The 19,862-nt window shown below is 41.3% G+C and overlaps 1 protein-coding gene across 26 annotated transcripts in view; it reads left to right on the forward strand.

The window, feature by feature from the left end:
• Positions 1-19,862, forward strand: part of LOC139547192 (E3 ubiquitin-protein ligase MYCBP2) — a 313,317-nt gene that overhangs the window by 176,221 nt on the left and 117,234 nt on the right. For 20 of the 26 annotated variants that reach the window (XM_071356258.1, XM_071356266.1, XM_071356259.1 and 17 more), the window contains 9 exons: positions 3,007-3,233; positions 3,330-3,413; positions 3,527-3,623; positions 3,980-4,184; positions 4,645-4,919; positions 7,589-7,810; positions 8,257-8,448; positions 12,094-12,300; positions 14,621-14,758. In XM_071356258.1, coding sequence (XP_071212359.1) covers positions 3,007-3,233; positions 3,330-3,413; positions 3,527-3,623; positions 3,980-4,184; positions 4,645-4,919; positions 7,589-7,810; positions 8,257-8,448; positions 12,094-12,300; positions 14,621-14,758 — 1,647 coding nt within the window. The remainder of the gene's footprint in view (positions 1-3,006; positions 3,234-3,329; positions 3,414-3,526; positions 3,624-3,979; positions 4,185-4,644; positions 4,920-7,588; positions 7,811-8,256; positions 8,449-12,093; positions 12,301-14,620; positions 14,759-19,862) is intronic. The other 6 variants (XM_071356260.1, XM_071356263.1, XM_071356284.1 and 3 more) reach the window with 1 other exon arrangement.

Here is a 19,862-nt window from a genome sequence, read left to right on the forward strand (position 1 = left end):
AGCTTCTGGCAGATTGTCAGTTCTCAAGACCTGATAGTTGTTCCTATGGCACTGCCAGCACAGGTCTGTCCTGGGCTTAGTGATTGAGTTGTGGGGCATCAATTTTCTCCACAGATTCCTAAAGGAAGACTGCCTGACTACACGTACCTCTGGAAAATACAGAAATAATGTGAGATCAATAAAAGTAGTGCCAATCATATTGGAGGTCAATTAAATAATCAAAACGTGTTTATGCTTTACTTACCAAGTGTTGTCATCAATTCCTTGTAGAGACGCCACTCTGCTGCTTTTGTCTCATGGGATGGCAGCAGCTTTCCACTAAAGTGTTTGTGTCCTGGGTGGCGTCCTGGTGATACTATTGCATTATCCTCTGCGTAGTTGTTGATGAAGTTCACCACTCGCTGCAAGTCCTCATGATTCAGGTGTAACCTGTGCTTGCTTGGGCCAGCTCTCTTTTTGATGGGAGGCATTAGACCATTATCTTTGTATGACTGGTGGAGGAGAGTCAAACATGTTCTACTCACGCTGAAAGACAAATTACAGATACAAATATTTTAGCAATATTGTACAAGAGATGCGAAATGGCATTCTGAGAATATCACTACACACAGTTCATACACATAATGTTAGCTAGCAAGCCAGTCATCTAACGTCAGTTAACCAAATATGTTCAATGTTAGCTAGTTAGCTAGCTAACATTAGGCTATAACTAGCGGTGCGAAATGGCATTCTAAGAAAACATCACTGACGTAACACAAAGTTCGTACACTTAATGTTAGCTAGCCAGCCATCTAACGTCAGCTAACGTTATCTAGCTAACAGAAACCTTTAACTTGGTCTTTTGTTTAGACAGCTAGCTAGCTTGCTGAACTATGAACCAGAATCCCAATCCATAGATTACTAGCAATACAAACCTATTGTCATAGCTAGCAAAAGTTAACAAAATAGGTTCAATGTTAGCTAGCTAACATTAGGCTATAACAAGCAATGCGAAATGCCATTCTGAGAAAACATCACAAACGTTACACACAGTTCATACATGTAAGTCAGCAAGCCAGCCATCCAACGTTAGCTAGCTAAACAATGAACTATAATCCCAAACCGTAGTACTAGCAATACAAACTGATTGTCATAGCTAATCAAATGGATTCAATGTTAGCTGGCAAGCCAAACATCGATCTTCAGCTAGCTAGCTAACAGCAAGCTTTAACTTGCAATGAAAACAACTTTGACAAAATTAGAAATCATAATAAACTGTAACTAGACTCTTACCCATATCATGGATGAAAGCTTCATAGCAGACTGCAACCCCTTTCATTAAATAAGACGTCCTGGGTCGTTTCCGTTTTGCATGTACAGCTTGCTTAGCCCATTGTTGTTGTGTCAAGTTACTCTGGTTCACACGGACCGTGTGCAATGCCATCAGAATCATCTTAAGCTTTAGCCCCCACCCAAACTCTGACTATTTTACTCGCCCTAGCAGAGCTGGTTAGGTTGTTTTCATGTTATCCAGAGCGTTGGTGACTGTAACGGTGCTCCTGGCAACAATTGAATTATGTTTTTTTGCCAACGTTTACTGACACTGGCCATTTTCAACCAGTATGAAGCATTTGTAAATTCATCAGTTATTCTGCTCACTGGTACACTCAGAAGAGTGATCTGAAACATTTGTTGCAGTGATGTTCTGTTGAAATGAATACTTGCATACTGGAGTTTTCTAAGATTTAATACGCTATACATAAAAAAAAAAGCTGCGTTAGACAGGATTACCCTACACATACTGACCAGCTCAAATTGACAGAGGTGTGCTATATGGCAGACGAATCCAAACTCATCTCTGGATGATGTCCAGTCCACTCATTATATCAGCCAATCATGGCTAGGCTCCTAATTTAACCATTTTATTCGTATTTACAGATGGCATGAAAGTTCACATGTTCGAGAAGGCATTTATGTAAAAAAAAAACGCATTTTGATAAAAAACCACTTTCAAACGGCTCTCCTGTGAAGTCGTGACTTGTGACATACGCCTAGTTTCCTGAGACGGTCACATTTGATAAAATAATTTATTTGTTTTCTTTTCATTATGCCTAAATTGGTCCTAAAATTCTAAATCAAGTAGCTAAATGATCCATAGTATGACCATCTTAAAACAATTCCATATGTCAGCTGAGACCCCCCCCCCCCCCACGGCTTAGACTTTTAAGAATGAAACACTATTACACAGTGAGTCCATGCAACTTATTATGTGACTTGTTAAGCAAATGTTTACTTCTGAACTTATTTAGGCTTGCCATAACAAAGTGGTTGAATACTCTTTGACCGACATTTGACCTTTAAACATTTTCTTAATTTGCAACAAAAAGAAAAATACAAAAACTTAATTCCACTATGGATGTAGGCCAGTGACCAAAAATGTTAATTCAATCAATTTTAAATTTAGGCTGTAACAAAACATTCTGGGGAAAAAGTCAAGGGATGTGAATACTGCGTTAGAGTGGTTGTTCCACTGGATATCATAAGGTGAATGCACCAATTTGTAAGTCGCTCTGGATAAGAACGTCTGCTAAATGACTTAAATGTAATGTAAATGTAATACTTTCTGACGGCACTGTACGTATTTGACAGTGTAGGACGGTAATTTATCCTATTTACCACCAATCTGTGGTACCCAAATGGGTCATGCACAGCACTGATGGCTGCCACACCAGTCATCACGCCCAACCGCTATCACCAATCTATATTTAGCTTATGTTGTCCTATTATGTTATCTATGTAATCTTAGTAGTTTGAGTACACCGCCAAGATCAAGGTTAGTAGGTTTACTAGCATCAACTGTTTTTGTATTTATCAATGTATTCATTTAATTGCTAGGCTCTGTGATATTGAACAAATTAGCCAAGAGCTGAAATCATGCCACAATCCGAATAGAGGTCTATTCAAGTTCTGCTGGTAAGGTTGACTCTTGTGTGTTGTCACTGACTTGTGTTGTGTGTTACTCCCCAGTTGTTTGAGCTGGGGCCTGATGGTGGAGACCATGAGACAGATGGGGACCTCCTGGCTGAGACTGACGTCCTGGCCTACGACTGCGCTGCCAGGGAGAAGTACGCCATGATGTTTGACGAGCCGGTGCTGCTGCAGCTTGGCTGGTGGTATGTGGCCTGGGCCCGGGTGTCTGGGCCCAGCTCAGACTGTGGCTCCCACGGACAGGCCACCATCACCACAGATGACAGGTACCTACTGGAGTCCAAAGAAATACAATTACTTGAACAGATATCCCCATTCCTCATTGTACATTGCAAATTATGTGAACCTACTCCTTTTTGCAGTGTGGTCTTTCAGTTCAAGAGTTCCAAGAAGTCAAACAACGGTACCGACGTGAATGCAGGTCAAATACCTCAGCTATTGTACAGGCAAGTCATTTTCCTACACTCCTAATGTTGCCTGAATTGTGACCCGTATATTGATGAACTTCAAGTAACCAGCTTTGTAATGGGAATGTAACGTGGTTGTTTTACTACTGCAGACTTCCGTCGAACGATGGCAACACAGCCAAAGGGAAACAGCAGACCAGTGAGCCGGTTCATATCCTCAAACGCTCCTTCGCCCGAACTGTCTCAGTGGTACGTACCGTAGGCCTGTGTTTCCCCTAGCTAGACTTGGTCCAAGGCAGGCCGCAGATACCCCATAATCAGAACAATATTCAAACCAATTGTGTTCATCAGGCACCAAATGGAAGAAATGGATTTAAACAGAGAGGAGGAGCTACCTGGACTGGTTCAATAAGAAACACTTATTTTAGTTTTCTGTTGCAAAATGTTTGGAAAATGTTTCCATTGCATGCCCTATTGAAGATCACCCTGGAGTGTAATATAGTATTTGTTAAGATGTAAGCTAGTTTCATTAATAGGTTGTAAACCTGTAGTAAACATGTAATAAACATGCAGTAAAGTTTTCACCCCCCCTCCTCTCCCTGTAGGACTGTTTCGAGTCCCTGCTGAGTATCCTCCACTGGAGCTGGACCACCTTAGTGCTGGGGGTGGAGGAACTGAGAGGCCTGAAAGGCTTCCAGTACACGGCTACCCTGCTGGACCTGGAGCGTCTGCGCTTTGTAGGGACCTGCTGCCTTCGTCTGCTCCGTGTCTATATCTGTGAGATCTTCCCCATCTCTGGTAGGCTCTCTGGTAGGGTTACAGAGATGCACGTGCACGAATGTGCACACATACGTGGGTAGACACAGAAGTATGCATGGACACACACAAAGGCGCATGTACTGTACACACAGACACACAACCACACCCATTCAGGTGCTCATAGTAGTACAAAGGTAACACACACACACAGGTAATAAATACACACACACACACACACACACACACACACACACACACACACACACATGGGTAACAAAAATATGGACATGATAGAAAAGACAAAATCAAGAATCCAAGTTGATACCAATGATTTTGCTACATTGAGAGACCTAACATATAAGTGTTATAATAAAGGCTCATAGTTATAGCAAGTAATGAAAATACCCGTCAGTTTTAAGTAAAGTTTCTGAATGTAACAGCATCATATTGACCCTGGTTTAACCCCCAGGCCGCTGTCCTATTCCTGTTCCCCCCTCTTCCTCCTCCCCAGCCAGCACCAAGGCGGTGGTGGAGGAGTCCAGCAAGCTGGCGGAGTGCGTTGGCAAGACCCGTAGTTTGCTCAAGAAGATCCTGTCAGAGGGCATGGACAACTGCCTGACCAAGCTGGACAACGACCCCCAGGGCTACCTGTCCCAGCCCCTCACCCTGCTGGAGGCCGTGCTGCAAGAGTGCCACAACACCTTCACCGCCTGCTTCCACTCCTTCTACCCCACGCCTGCCCTGCAGTGGGCCTGCCTCTGCGACTTGCTCAACTGCCTCGACCAGGTAAGTCTAAGAGAGAGGGAGCTCTGTGGACCAAGATTGTGGGTTCAACAGTAAGGTTGTTTGCTCAATTCCCACACGGACTGCATAGACTTACAGATGTGGTCAAATATATTGTCACCCTTGCACTTTACAATTGACTGAAATACAACAGAATGTTTAGTTTTTTCTTTGATAAAGTGGTAGCATGAGAATAATTGCCCCCTTTGACCGCATTTTTATTTATTTTGTCCTTTTTTTGTTTGGGTACAGTATTCAAATTATTATAATTTCATATTAATTTAATATATTTTCCATTCATTAATCAAATGAATTAAGCAAGTACCATTCAAAAGTTTGGACACACCTACTCATTCAAGGATTTTTCTATATTTTTACTATTTTCTAAGTTGTAGAATAATAGTGAAGACATCACAACTGTAACAGGTGTAGCCCGTCATGCAAATGTTTCCTATTAGCAGGACAATATACTTTTTATAACACGGCTACTGTTGTGAAAATCCCTCAACTTGCAATGTATTCGATGCTTAAGTACTCTAAAGTGTTACATTTCTAACTCAAAACAGCAGCACAGTATTTCTTCAACATCTTTATGCTTTCGTTAATAAAATAAAATAACAAGAAAAAGAACATTCAAATGCGGATGTTTATTTTTCACTTAATCTCCATGTGGGTATTGGTTAGACAAGAATTAGAAAATTAGGGTGCAGAAATGTTATGTGCTTAGTGTAACCTTTATTTAACTAGGCAAGTCAGTTATGAACAAATTCTTATTTGTAGGACAGCCTACTCCTTCCTCGTAAATAGCCCAGTACTGTACTGCCGACCGTCATTTTCCGTTCCAGCAAGTACCAGTCAAAAGTTTGGACACCTACTCATTCTGGGATTTTTCTATATTTTTACTATTTTCTACATTGTAAAATAATAGGGAAGACATCACCAGGATGATCAATGGAAACAGGATGCACCTGAGCTCAATTTCGAGTCTCATAGCAAAGGGTCTGAGTACTTATGTAAATAAGGTATTTGTTTTGTGTTTTTAATACATTTGTAAAAATGTATAAGTACCTGTTTTTCACTTTGTCATTCTGGGGTATTGTGTGTAGATCGATGAGGAAATAAAAGTATTTAATCTATTTTAGAATAATGCTGTTACATAGCAAAATGTGGAAAAAGTTAAGGGGTCTGAATACTTTCCGAAGGCACTGTATGCAATATTTACCAATTAAAAACAGTACTGTAGCAATGAGGTTTGTGCAGTAAGGTATTGGCCCAAAACATGATCACCACATATTGGCTTTGCTTGAATAGCTTGCACTGTTGTTTGGGCCATTTAAAACAATTATATTTCAAAATTTGAGGTAGGCTATATGATCACACGGTAAAAGATTGTTATACATTTTTTGTATTACTTGTGAAGCAGAGCTGAGTGAGCATACATTTAAATAATTAGCTTTTTGTTTTTATTTTACTGGGCTGATGGTGCCTACATCTGATGGTCAGTCTCAGCAGCAGACTGTGTCAGCCTCTCACCATCCCTCCACTCTCCCTTTCCTCTGCTGACACTGACCAAAAATTGACACCGTCTTCCAGCTGATGGCGAAACTCGAGTCGCACCGCATTTAGAAATTAAGTCAAATATTCCTTGACATTAAAAAAGACCCAAGCCGCTAATAATAACAACGCAAGCCTTATAGATACACTTACCTACTCATTCATTTTTGCTGCAGTGCGTGTAGCGCTGAGTGGAAATAGGAAGAATGGCTTATAAAAGTGTTGAAAGTGCTGAGTAAGAACTTAAACATGAACTCACTCATTAAAACAGCATCTCTTTGCTGTATTCGTTGACAGTCTCTCTCAAGTCACGGTTTCAAATGTTTTCAAATCTCACAGTGTCAACTGTGCTGTAGCTTTCTGCTACATTATTGCTGACAGTCACCTGAACCATCCGATTGGCCAGCGGTAGGCCTATAGTGCACTTGATTTGCTCTCTGGGCCTGCCGGGAAGGTATAGTTTGTACCTTCAGACGCATGAAATGGACAAAGGTAGATGCACAAATATCATACACCCCAAAAATGCTAACCTCCCCTGTTATTGTCATGGTGATATGATATTTGTACGTCTAACTTTCTCACTCATCATTATTCACGATTCGTTCAGGATTATCTGTAATCAAGGCATCATCCACATTAATGTAGAATTGTTTAGAAACATTATATTCTCATTTACATTAAAAGTGACTCCAAATGCATCCACATGAATGTAGAAGTGTTTAGAAACATATTCTATTCTTATTTGCAACAAAAGTGACCAATACATTTAACAATTCATTTCTATTGGGCACAAAATAATCTGACACAACACAACCAAAACAAAGAGCAAATGCATCCAACAAATGTGTAGCGTTTCAAAGTGCTGGAGTACAGAGCCAAAACATCAGAAAATGTGTCACTGTCCCATTACTTTTGGAGCTCACTGTATTAGTACGTATATACTGTGTCTTGGTTGCCATTTAAAATTGCTCATCTAAGCTTTTGTGTACAAAAATAATCAAAAAAATACATAGCTAATGATAAGTTAAGGTCAAATGCATTCTGGCTCTAGTTATCGCATGTCTTTAGTGAAAGTTTACCACCTCACACACCCTTCTTTCCCCTCTCCCTTTCACCAGGACATTGCCGAGGCCAATTTCCGCACATCGAGCAGCCGACTGTTGGCGGCGGTGATGTCTGCGCTGTGCAACACGTCAGTCAAGCTGACGTCCATCTTGCCCATTGCGTACGACGGCGAAGTGTTGCTGCGCTCGCTGGTCAAACAGGTCAGCACGGAGAACGACTCGGCGCTCGCCCATCGCTTCCCCCTGCTGGTGGCACACATGGAGAAACTCAGCCACGTGAGTAAACACCAAAGGCAGTGAAATTTTGACACAATGTCTGACCAATGAGGACCCTTATTCAAAAAGTGTCTCCCAGTAGGAGTGCTATTCTGGTTTCAAATTCTTGGATCCATATCTTATTAATAATGATCTAAAAAGCTACATTAAGGTCAGCACTCCTACTCCAATACTTTTTGTGAATATCCCATAACTAGCACAGGGGTTAGCCATATATCTTAACCTATTTTATTGTTGTAACACTCATCTATTAAAATGTGTTATCATTGAAATGGACATGTAACCTCAGTCTCTTGATTTCCTATGTTGTGCTTATCACGTAGAATCTGATAGATTCAAGTGGATTTGTCTTTTTTTTTTTTTTTTTATACAATCAGAGAAGACACAGTTGCTTACCTTTCTCGATGTTGTTAAACTTTCTCTCTTTTTTCCTCTCCCCCTTTCAGACGGAGGAGAACCTGATGGGGATGACAAGTTTCAGGGAGGTTCTCGAGAAGATGCTGGTGATTGTAGTGCTGCCAGTGAGGAAGAGCCTTAGAAAGGAGGTGGAGCTCTTCTCTCCCCACCTGGTCTCCAACACCTGTGGCCTGCTGGCCAGCATAGTCTCTGAGCTCACAGCCTCTGCACTGGGCTCCGAGGTAAAGAATAAACACAGACACGAGCAGGCATGCCGGCACACACCCACAGACCCCCCCTCCTCCTCCAAGACACACACTCTGATGGTTTATTTCTGTAGACATAAGTCAATGTTTGTGTTGTTTAGGATTTCATTCATTACCAGGTTGTGCCTGTTCAGGGATTGAACAGGACATTAATATTGACAGCCATTACAAAATCTAGTCCTATTCCTGTTAATAGGTTGGCTAGATTCGTAATGGAATCAACCTTCCCCAAATGTAGACCTTACTCCAGTCCAAATATAGCGCTCTGTTGGGGTTGAGAAGTCATTCAGTTGAGGTATCCGCCATTTACAGTGTATTCTATTCCTCCCTACCTCAATCTGTATGGTTTGTTAGCAATTATAATATTCAAGGTTAATAAAATCAAATGTTCTTCAAATATACATAACATTTAAATGTTAAGCTACATATAGTGTATGCATCAATATATTTGTTGAAAACTATTCAATCAAAATGGAGGAAGCTAAAAAAAATGCAGAATTACTTTTCTTGTTTACAAGATGCTGAGTCACTTTGGGGAGTGACGTCTCTCACTCTGTCCATCCACACGTCTGTCCCTCTGTCCATCCACTTTTCCGTCTGTTTCGCTCTACCCTGCAGCTGCCGGCTGCATTCTCAACACTCAATCTCAATCACTCTGGCACTCTGCAGTTCAGCTGTCATGACAACAGCCCCAGCCGCCACAGTCGGTCTAAATCCATTGTTCACGTTGTCAAGGAAACTGCTGTTCTCCCTATAGGGACTTGGGCCCGGTTGCATAAAACACCTTGGTTCATTTTCCCCTTATCCTTTCCCTTAAAGTTTCCTTAACTTTAAGTCAGTTGCATAAAACATTTTAAGGTGAATTCCCCCCTTAAATGAAGTGAAAAAGTGAAGGGTGCCCATGAGGTCCCTTAACTACTTCATTCAGTATGGATATCAATGTAAACAGCATTTGTGGAGGTGATTGTTGTTTTCATCTCCCCTGGTTAAAAAAGGAAAACACCACCAGCTAGCTACTTAGCTAAACAATGGAATATGCACAATCCTTAGCGACAAAGCTAGCTTTCTACTTAGCGAGCTACTCTGTAAACTAGCTTGAAGTGCTAGAAAGTAATAGAAACAATTTGAGGGAAAAGTAACGACATGAAATGTAGTTTATTATCTTCTGAAGCAATTTGGTTATCCTGTATTGATTGTAGAAATTATATTTTGTTCTATCTCAAAGTAAATGCAGTCTCTTTGACAAGACATTTATTCAGTGAATCCCATTAAGTATGCCCTTACATAAGGGAATATTTGAGGGCCTCTATTAGAGGTCAACCGATTATGATTTTTCAACGCCGATACCGATTATTGGAGGACCAAAAAAAGACGATACCGATTAATCGGACGATTTTTATTTTATTTATTTGTAATAATGACAATTACAACAATACTGAATGAACACTTATTTTAACTTAATATAATACATCAATAAAATCAATTTAGCCTCAAGTAAATAATGAAACATGTTCAATTTGTTTTAAATAATGCAAAAACAAAGTGTTGGAGAAGAAAGTAAAAGTGCAATATGTGCTATGTAAGAAAGCTAACGTTTCAGTGTCTTGCTCAGAACATGAGAACATATGAACGCTGGTGGTTCATTTTAACATGAGTCTTCAATATTCCCAGGTAAGAAGTTTTAGGTTGTAGTTATTATAGGAATTATAGGACTATTTCCCTCTATACCATTTGTATTTCATTAACCTTTGACTATTGGATGTTCTTAAAGGCACTTTAGTATTGCGAGTGTAACAGTATAGCTTCCGTCCCTCTCCTCGCTCCTCCCTGGGCTCGAACCAGCAACACAACGACAACAGCCACCATCGAAGCAGCGTTACCCATGCAGAGCAAGGGGAACAACTACTAGAAGGCTCAGAGCGAGTGACGTTTGAAACGCTATTAGCGCGCGCTAACTAGCTAGCCATTTCACTTCGGTTACACCAGCCTCATCGCGGGAGTTGATAGGCTTGAAGTCATTAACAGCTCAATGCTTGACGCACAACGAAGAGCTGCTGGCAAAACGCACAAAAGTGCTGTTTGAATGAATGTTTACTCGCCTGCTTCTGCCTACCACCGCTCAGTCAGATACTTAGATACTTGTATGCTTGTATGCTCAGTCAGATTATATGCAACGCAAGACACGCTAGATAATATCTAGTAACATCATCAACCATGTGTAGTTAACTAGTGGTTATGATTGATACTTTTTTATAAGATAAGTTTAATGCTAGCTAGCAACTTACCTTGGCTTACTGCATTCGCGTAACAGGCAGTCTCCTTGTGGAGTGCAACGAGAGAGAGGCAGGTCGTTATTGCGTTGGACTAGTTGGATCCCCCGAGCTGACAAGGTGAAAATCTGTCGTTCTGCCCCTGAACAACCCACCGTTCCTAGGCCGTCAATGAAAATAAGAATGTGTTCTTAACTGACTTGCCTAGTTAAATAAAGGTATATAAAAAAAACAATTATTTTAAAAATCAACAAATCGGCGCCCAAAAATACCGATTTCTGATTGTTATGAAAACTTGAAATCGGCCCTAATTAATCGGCCATTCCGATGAATCGGTCGACCTCTAGCCTCTATGCAACACCCTTAAACAATTACCTTTAGGTAAGGGAAAATGATTCCTTAAGTGAAACACATTTTGTGTTTTATACAACCGGGCCCTGGATATCCGTGTAACAACCTCAGACAGGCTATCTCTGGCCACATAGATCAGGACATCCTCGTAGTAGGGATGGCACAATTACATATAACTGTGTAGCTGATGGTTATGGATTTTCTTGTGTGGAAAGAACAGCTGACTGAAGATGGGACGGCCGGGAATTTGAGCGGTTGAGAGCGTTTCTGCTGTAACATGGACTCTTACAGTAACATGGACATGAAACTTTGTTGCTCAGTGCTGTATAGTAGCAAACAAGTCTTAGGTTGCCTAGGCAACACCCCCTTGCTACAGCAGCAGCAAATGCATTGAGGAATGGAGGAGAGGAGAAAATGTGCGTCTTAAAAATTAAATATATATATTATTTTTCTTTGCTATTCAAATGGTTATTACGGTGACCGCAGTAATTTGGCTGACCAATACATCTTCCAAAGTTTCATAACTGCCACAGCCCAACCTCGTTGTTTTTGTTTCTGAAGTATGTTGGCCGACGTCATGGTCGGTGAGGTTGCTTCATACGTTGTCATGTACAATAGCAATGGAATGCCCCTGCTGATGTTTATTCATCTCAGTACTACCACCTGGTAGACTTATGTAGCGATCTAGTGAATAACACAAAGTTGGCACATTTAAGTCTTAATGGCATCATTTGCTGGTTGTTAACATGTTTTTAGAACCAATTGATCTCTGTTACAACCAGGTAAAGACCTATTTTTCATGACAAGGTCAAGATGTCATGGGAAAGAGGTAATATTTGGTTATTGTCAGGTCGGATTAGAACCAGATAAATACATATTTTTCTGGTTGCTAAAATGACGTTAACAAAACTTCCTTATACAACCACTACATGACCTAACCATGACGATATAAAAACGATATAAAATACATCATAATCACTTGTCTCTTCGTCTCACCCAGGTGGACGGTCTAAACTCGCTTCACTCTGTGAAGTCCACTCCCAATCGCTTCGCCAAGATGAGCCAGGGCCGCAGCTGGAACACGGGCAACGGCTCTCCAGATGCCATCTGTCTGACGGTGGACAAGCCTGGCGTGGTACTGGTGGGCTTCTGTGTCTACGGTGGCGGGGGCATCCATGAGTACGAGTTGGAGGTGCTTGCTGATGACGTAAGAGTTTGATATATCAAATTTCAAATCAAATTTATTTATATAGCCCTTCTTACATCAGCTGATATATCAAAGTGCTGTACAGAACCCCGGCCTAAAACCCCAAACAGCAAGCAATGCAGTTGTAGAAGCACGTATATATGCCTTTTATTAATTTTGGAAGCTTTTTTAGATTTAGTTTTAGTCTGTCCTTTTATAGTCACATTTTAGCCATTTAATCTGTCTTAGTTTTTGTTATCAGTTAACTAAAAGTACAAACAATCTTTTTTCTCAGTCATTTTAGTCAATGCATTTTTAAAATGTTTATTTTTATTTATTTAACCTTTATTTAACCAGGTAGGCTTGTTGAGAACAAGTTCTCATTTACAACTGCGACCTGGCCAAGATAAAGCAAAGTGCGACACAAACAACAACACAGTTACACATGGAATAAACAAGCGTACAGTCAATAACACAATAGGAAAAAAATGTCTATATACAGTGTGTGCAAATGGCGTGAGGAGGTAAGGCAATAAATAAGCCATAGTAGCGGAGTAATTACAATTTATCAAATTAACACTGGAGTGATAGATGAGCAGATGATGATGTGCAAGTAGAAATACTGGTGTGCAAAAGAGCAGAAAAGTACATAAAAATAATATGGGGATGAGGTAGGTAGATTGGGTGGGCTATTTACAGATGGGCTAATTACAGCTGCAGCGATCGGTTAGCTGCTCAGATAGCTTATGTTTAAAGTTAGTGTGGTAAATATAAGTCTCCAGCTTCAGCGATTTTTGCAATTTGTTCCAGTCATTGGCAGCAGAGAACTGGAAGGAAAGGTGGCCAAAGGAGGTGTTGGCTTTGCTGGGGCGCGTGCTACGGGTTGGTGGTGTTATCGTAACCAGTGAGCTGAGATAAGGCGGAGCTTTACCTAGCATAGACTTATAGATGAACTGGAGCCAGTGGGTCTGGCGACGAATATGGCGAAGGTCGAGAGCTGTGCGTCCTCTGAAACACAACCCAGCCAAGCCACACTGCTTCTTGACACAATGCCTGCTTAACCTGGAAGCCAGCCGCACCAATGTGTCGGAAGAAACGCTGTACACCTGGCGACCGTGTCAGCGTGCATTGCGCCCGGCCCGCCACAGGAGTCGCTAGTGCGCAATGGGACAAAAACATCCCTGCAAGCCAAACCCTCCCCTAACCCAGACAACGCTGGCTGGACCAATTGTGCGCCGCCCCATGGGTCTCCCGGTCGCGGCCGGCTGCGACAGATCCTGGACTCGAACCAGGATCTCTAGTGGTACAGCTTGCACTGCGATGCAGTGCCTTAGACCACAGCGGCACTCCGGAAGCCAACTGTGGGTGTATTGATACACCATACAAAGTGTAATTATTAACTTCACCATTCTCAAAGGGATATTCAATGCCTGCTTTTTCTTTTTTTTTGCCTATCTACCAATAGGTTCCCTTCTTTGCGAGGCATTGGAAAATCTCCCTGGTCTTTGTGGTTGAATCTGTTTGAAATTCACTGCTCGACTGAGTGACCTTACAGATAATTGTTTGTGTGGGTTACAGATATGTGGTAGTTATTCAAAAATCATGTTAAACACTATTGCACACAGTGAGTCCGTGAAACTTATTTTTTGACTTGTTAAGCAAATTTGTGCTCCTGAACTTGTTTAGGCTTGCCATAACAAAGGGGTTAAGTACTTATTGACTCGTGACATTTCAGCTTTTAATTTTTTATTAATTTATAAGCATTTCGAAAACCATAATTTCACTTTGACATTATGGGGTGTTGTGTGTAGGCCAGTGATGACAAAATCTTAAATGTCATCCATTTCCAAGTCGAGGGGTGTGAATACTTGCTGAAGGCACTGTAGCTAATTAAATGAACATTAGTCTGTTTAATTCTCGTATCGTCACATTTTCGTGAACTAAAATTAAAACTAATGTATTTTTTAAACTTTTTTTTATATATACTTCATCGATTAAATTCACCTGTATTTAACCTGGAATTCCCTTGAAATAAATAAATATAAAATTTGAGGGAGACTTTTTCTCTCATCTCTATATTTTTTGTCGTTGATACATTTAGCTCAGGTAGTCCTCGAGCACAATCTTAAACATGCTTTGTATATAATCCAGCAGTAACAAGTTAAATTCAGGGCAGTCTTCAACTTGTATGTTGGTATTCATTGCGAATCATTTTCCTAAAGCCACTGACCATCTCTTTTGGTTCTTGCCTTATATTTGAGTTTAAGCTTCCCCAGGTTCTTCTTTCTCACCACGTCTCTCCTTTCTCTCTTTCCCCTCTCCCCCTCTTCTTCCCCTCCAGGCCCAGACAGAGCACCCCGGGGACTCGGCCCACACCCATAGGTGGACGTCTCTGGAGCTGGTCAAGGGAACCTACAGCACCGATGACTCCCCCAGCGACATTGCCGAGATACGCCTCGACAAGGCCGTGCCACTCAAGGTACACAGGACTAAAATGATGTTCCCCTATACATACATATCTATTCATCTATCTAACCATATGTATGCCAGGGTTTCCATTAGGAAAATGTGGCGCCGGACAACGTGACGGGAAGATTTTAATTCACTGGCCATTTGAGAAATTGACCGGATCCATATGCATTTGGTGCATAAACCATTAGGGTGGTCACCCATGTTAATGGTGCTCAGAATGACAGAAATCACATTTAGTTTATGGTATTGCATCTTAACAGATCTTGCAACTCTGAAAGAAGCAGACAATAAAACATAATTTTCAAACATTTGCCAAAATGTATTTTGCGGTAAAACAGCTTTCTAAACAGCGCACCTGGGAAAACACCATTATTTTTTTTATAAATACAATGTTATTTGTCACATACACGTGTTTAGCAGATGTCATCGCGGGTGTAGTGAAATGCTTGTGTTTCTAGCTCCGACAGTGATATCTAAAAAAGAAATATCTAAGAATTCCACAACAAATACCCAATACACACAAATCTAGTAAAGGAATATATAAATATATGGACGAGCAATGTCAGAGCGGCATAGACTAAGATACAGTACAATAGTATAGAATACAGTATATACATATGAGATGAGTAATGCAAGATATGCAAACATCATTAAAGTGACTAGTGTTCCATTTATTAAAGTGGCCAGTGATTACAAGTCTATGTATATAGGCAGCAGTCTCTATGTGCTAGTGATGGCCTTGAGATAGGTGTTTTTCAGTCTCTCGGTTCCAGCTTTGATGCACCTGTATTGTCCTCGCCTTCTGGATGATAGCGGGGTGAACAGGCAGTGGCTCGGGTGGTTGTTGTCCTTAAATATTTTTGCGCTTCCTGTGAAATCGGGTGCTGTAGGTGTCCTGGAGGGCAGGTAGTTTGCCCCCGGTGAAGCATTGGGCAGACCGCTCCACCCTCTGGAGAGCCCTGCGGTTGCGGGCGGTGCAGCTGCCGTACCAGGCGGTGATATTGCCCGACAGGATGTGCTCAATCGTGCATCTGTAAAATTTTGTGAGGGTTTTAGGTGGCAAGCCAAATTTATTCAGCCTCCTGAGGTTGAAGAGGCGCTGTTGTGCCGCCTTCACCACACTGTCTGTGTGGGTGGACCATTTCAGTTTGTCAGTGATGTGTACACCGAGGAACTTGAAGCTTTCCACCATCTCCGCTGCAGTCCGGTCAATGTGGAGAGGGGGGTGCTCCCTCTGTTGTTTCCTGAGGTCCCCGATCATCTCCTTTGTTTTGTGGACGTTGAGTGAAAAGTTATTTTCCTGGCACCACACTCCCAGAGCCCTCACCACCTGCCTGTAGGCTGTCTCGTCATTGTTGGTAATCAAGCTGTTCTGTCCTCTGCAAACTTGATGATTGAGTTGGAGGCGTGCATGGCCACGCAGTCATGGGTGAACAGGGAGTACAGGAGGGGGCTGAGCACGCACCCTTGTGGGGCCCCAGTGTTGAGAATCAGCAAAGTGGAGGTTTTGTTTCCTACCTTCACCTCCTGGGTGCGGCCCGTCAGGAAGTCCAGGACCCAGTTGCACAGGGCGGGGTTCAGGCAGAGTTCAGACCCAGGTCCTCAAGCTTAATGATGAGCTTGGAGGATACTATGGTGTTGAATGCTGAGCAATTGTCAGCATTCTTTCATATGTATTCCTCTTGTCCAGATGTGATAGTCCAGACCTGATAGCGGTTCGATATGTGACAGAGATGAGAAACTTATCTCAAAATGAAACAACTAGGATGGGATGCTAATATGACTAGGATTGTGCCTTTGGCTTCTGGACAAGGAAATAAAGTTAATATGAAAACCAATAGAGCAGGAGATAAATCCCAGAACTTTTTGAGGATCTGAGGACCCAGGCCAATCTTTTCAGTCTCCTGAGGGGGAGTAGGCTTTGTCGTGCCCTCGACACGACTGTCTTAGTGTGTTTGGACCATGATAGTTTGTTGGTGATGTGGACGCCAAGGAACTTGAAGCTCTCAACCTGCTCCACTGCAGCCCCTTCGATGAGAATGGGGGCGTGCTCGGTCCTCCTTTTCCTGTAGTCCACAATCATGTCCTTTGTCTTGATCACGTTGAGGGACAGGTTGTTTCAAACAATTAAGTATTTTATGAAATGCATACTGCCTTCAGCTCACATTGTAAAGTGGTAGCCTGTTGCCTGCACTTGAATGGGAGGCATGCTTCGATTGCCAGTTGAGAAAAAAAAATAGTAGCTATTTTTAATTGTGTACCTAAACAGTTTAACACGCGATTGCTTTTAGAGTTGTTCTCTTAAAATAAGACTCTTAATGCTGTGCACATGTGATAGTTGTACTGGATAAATAAGATAAATAGTGACTAATGGAAATACACACAAGCCTAATTTAATTCCACTAAATTATGCAAATGAACCTATAGACCGATAAGCATGACGGTCAAATATATTTCCATCAACTGGTATTTCCCATCAATGAATAAAAAGCATTATTTTGCAATGGGATTTTGTTTTCTCCCGGTCATTTTGGCTGGCAACCGGTTTATTTATTTAATTTTTTTCGCGGCAAAAAGGCAGCAAGTGCCGTTTTACGGATACCCCGATGTATGCATGCATTAGGTTGAATATAGGGCTGGGCGATATGGTCAAAATATCATGTCACAATATTTTAAAACATGTTGACAGTATTTTATGTTTTTGAATAATGGAAGTTCTAAATATGGTTTGAGTAGTTCATGATCGTAGGTTGGCAACACATAAATTATAAGTGATTTCAATGGGGCATTCTCAAAAAAAATTATGAACTTCAGCCCCCCAAAAATGCACCTGACCACACGATTGAACAGTAGTCCAGGTGAGACAAAACTAGGGCCTGTAGGACCTGCCTTGTTGGTAGAGCATGAATTTATTATGGACAGACTTCTCCATTTCTTAGCTACTGTTGTATCAATATGTTTTGACCAGGACAGTTTACAGTCCAGGGTTACTCCGAGCAGTTTAGTCACCTCCACTTACTCAATTTCCACATTATTTATTACAAGATTTAGGGTTTTATGAATGATTTGTCCCAAATACAGTGCTTTTCGTTTTAGAAATATTTAGGATGAATTTATCCCTTGCCACCCACTCTGAAACTAACTTCAGCTCTTTAAGTGTTGCAGTAGTAGCTGACGTGTATAGTGTTGAGTCAGCCGCATACATTGACACACTGGCTTTACTTAAAGCAACAGTCATTTTGTTAAAGTAAGGGACCTAGACAGCTGCCCTGGGGAATTCCTGGTTCTACCTGAATTATGTTGGAGAGGCTTCCATTAACCTCTCTAGGGTACGTGGGATGCTAACGTCCCACCTGACCAACATCCAGTGAAAGTGCAGGGCGCCAAATTCAAAACAGAAATCTCATAATTAAAATTCCTCAAACATACATGTATTATACACCATTTTAAAGTAAAACTTGTTAATCCCACCACAGTGTCCGATTTCAAAAAGGCTTTAAGACAAAAGCATACCATGCGATTATGTTCGGTCAGTACCTAGTCACAAAAAAACAGCAATTTTTCCAGCCAAAGAGAGGAGTCACAAAAAGCAGATATAGAGATAAAATGAATCACTAACCTTTGATGATCTTCATCAGATGACACTCATAGGACTTCATGTTACACAATACATGTATGTTTTGTTCGATAAAGTTCATATTTATATCCAAAAATCTCAGTTTACATTGGCGCGTTATGTTCAGTAGTTCCAAAACATCCGGTGATTTTGCAGAGAGCCACATCAATTTACAGAAATACTCATAATAAACATTGCTAAAAGATCCAACTGTTATGCATGGAATTTTAGATCCACTTCTCCTTAATGCAACCGCTGTGTAAGATTACAAAAAAACTTTACGGAAAAAGCACACCATGCAATAATCTGAGTACAGCGCTCAGACACAAAATCAAGCCATACAGATATCCGCCATGTTGTGGAGTCAACAGAAGCCAGAAATAACATTAGAAATATTCACTTACATTTGATGATCTTCATCAGAATGCACTCCCAGGAATCCCAGTTCCACAATAAATGTTTGTTTTGTTCGATGAAGTCCATCATTTATCTCCTAATACCTCCTTTTTGTTTGCGCATTTAGCCCACTAATCCAACTTCATGAGGCGCGATCACTAGGTACATACGAAAAGTCAAAAAGTTCCGTTACAGTCCGTAGAAACATGTCAAACGATGTATTGAATCAATCTTTAGGATGTTTTTAACATAAATCTTCAATAATGTTCCAACCGGAGAATTCCTATGTCTTCAGAAATGCAATGGAACGCAAGCTAACTCTCACGTGAACGCGCGTGGTCAGCTCATGGCACTCTGGGAGAGACCTTACTCAATCCCCTCTCATTCGCCCACACATCACAGTAGAAGCCTCAAACAAGGTTCTAAAGACTGTTGACATCTAGTGGAAGCCTTAGGAAGTGCAAAATGACCCCATTTTCACTGTATCTTGGATCAGCAAAGAGTTGAAAAACTGCAAACCTCAGATTTCCCACTTCCTGGTTGGATTTTTTCTCAGGTTTTTGCCTGCCATATGAGTTCTGTTATACTCACAGATATCATTCAAACAGTTTTAGAAACTTCAGAGTGTTTTCTTTCCAAATCTACGAATAATATGCATATCCTGGCATCTGGGCCTGAGTAGCAGGCAGTTTACTCTGGGCACTCTTTTCATCCGGACGTGAAAATACTGCCCCCTACCCCAAAGAAGTTAAAGAACACCCTCTGTGTTCTTTTAGACCAGTAACTCTTTATTCACAATATAGCAGGGGGTGTAAAGCCATAACACATACGTTTTTCCAGCAGCAGAATATGATCGATAATGTCAAAAGTCGCGCTGAAGTCTAACAAAACAAGCCCCCCCAATCTTTTTATCATCGATTTCTCTCAGCCAATCATCATTCATTTGTAAGTGCTGTGCTTGTTGAATGTCCTTCCCTATAAGCGTGCTGATTGTCTGTTGTCAATTTGTTTACTGTAAAATAGCATTGTATCTGGTCAAACACAATTTTTTCCAAAAGTTTGCTAAGGGTTGGTAACTGGCTGATTTGTCGGAAATTTG

The sequence above is a fragment of the Salvelinus alpinus genome, chromosome 20 (genome assembly GCF_045679555.1).
Source record: "Salvelinus alpinus chromosome 20, SLU_Salpinus.1, whole genome shotgun sequence".
NCBI lineage: Eukaryota > Metazoa > Chordata > Actinopteri > Salmoniformes > Salmonidae > Salvelinus > Salvelinus alpinus.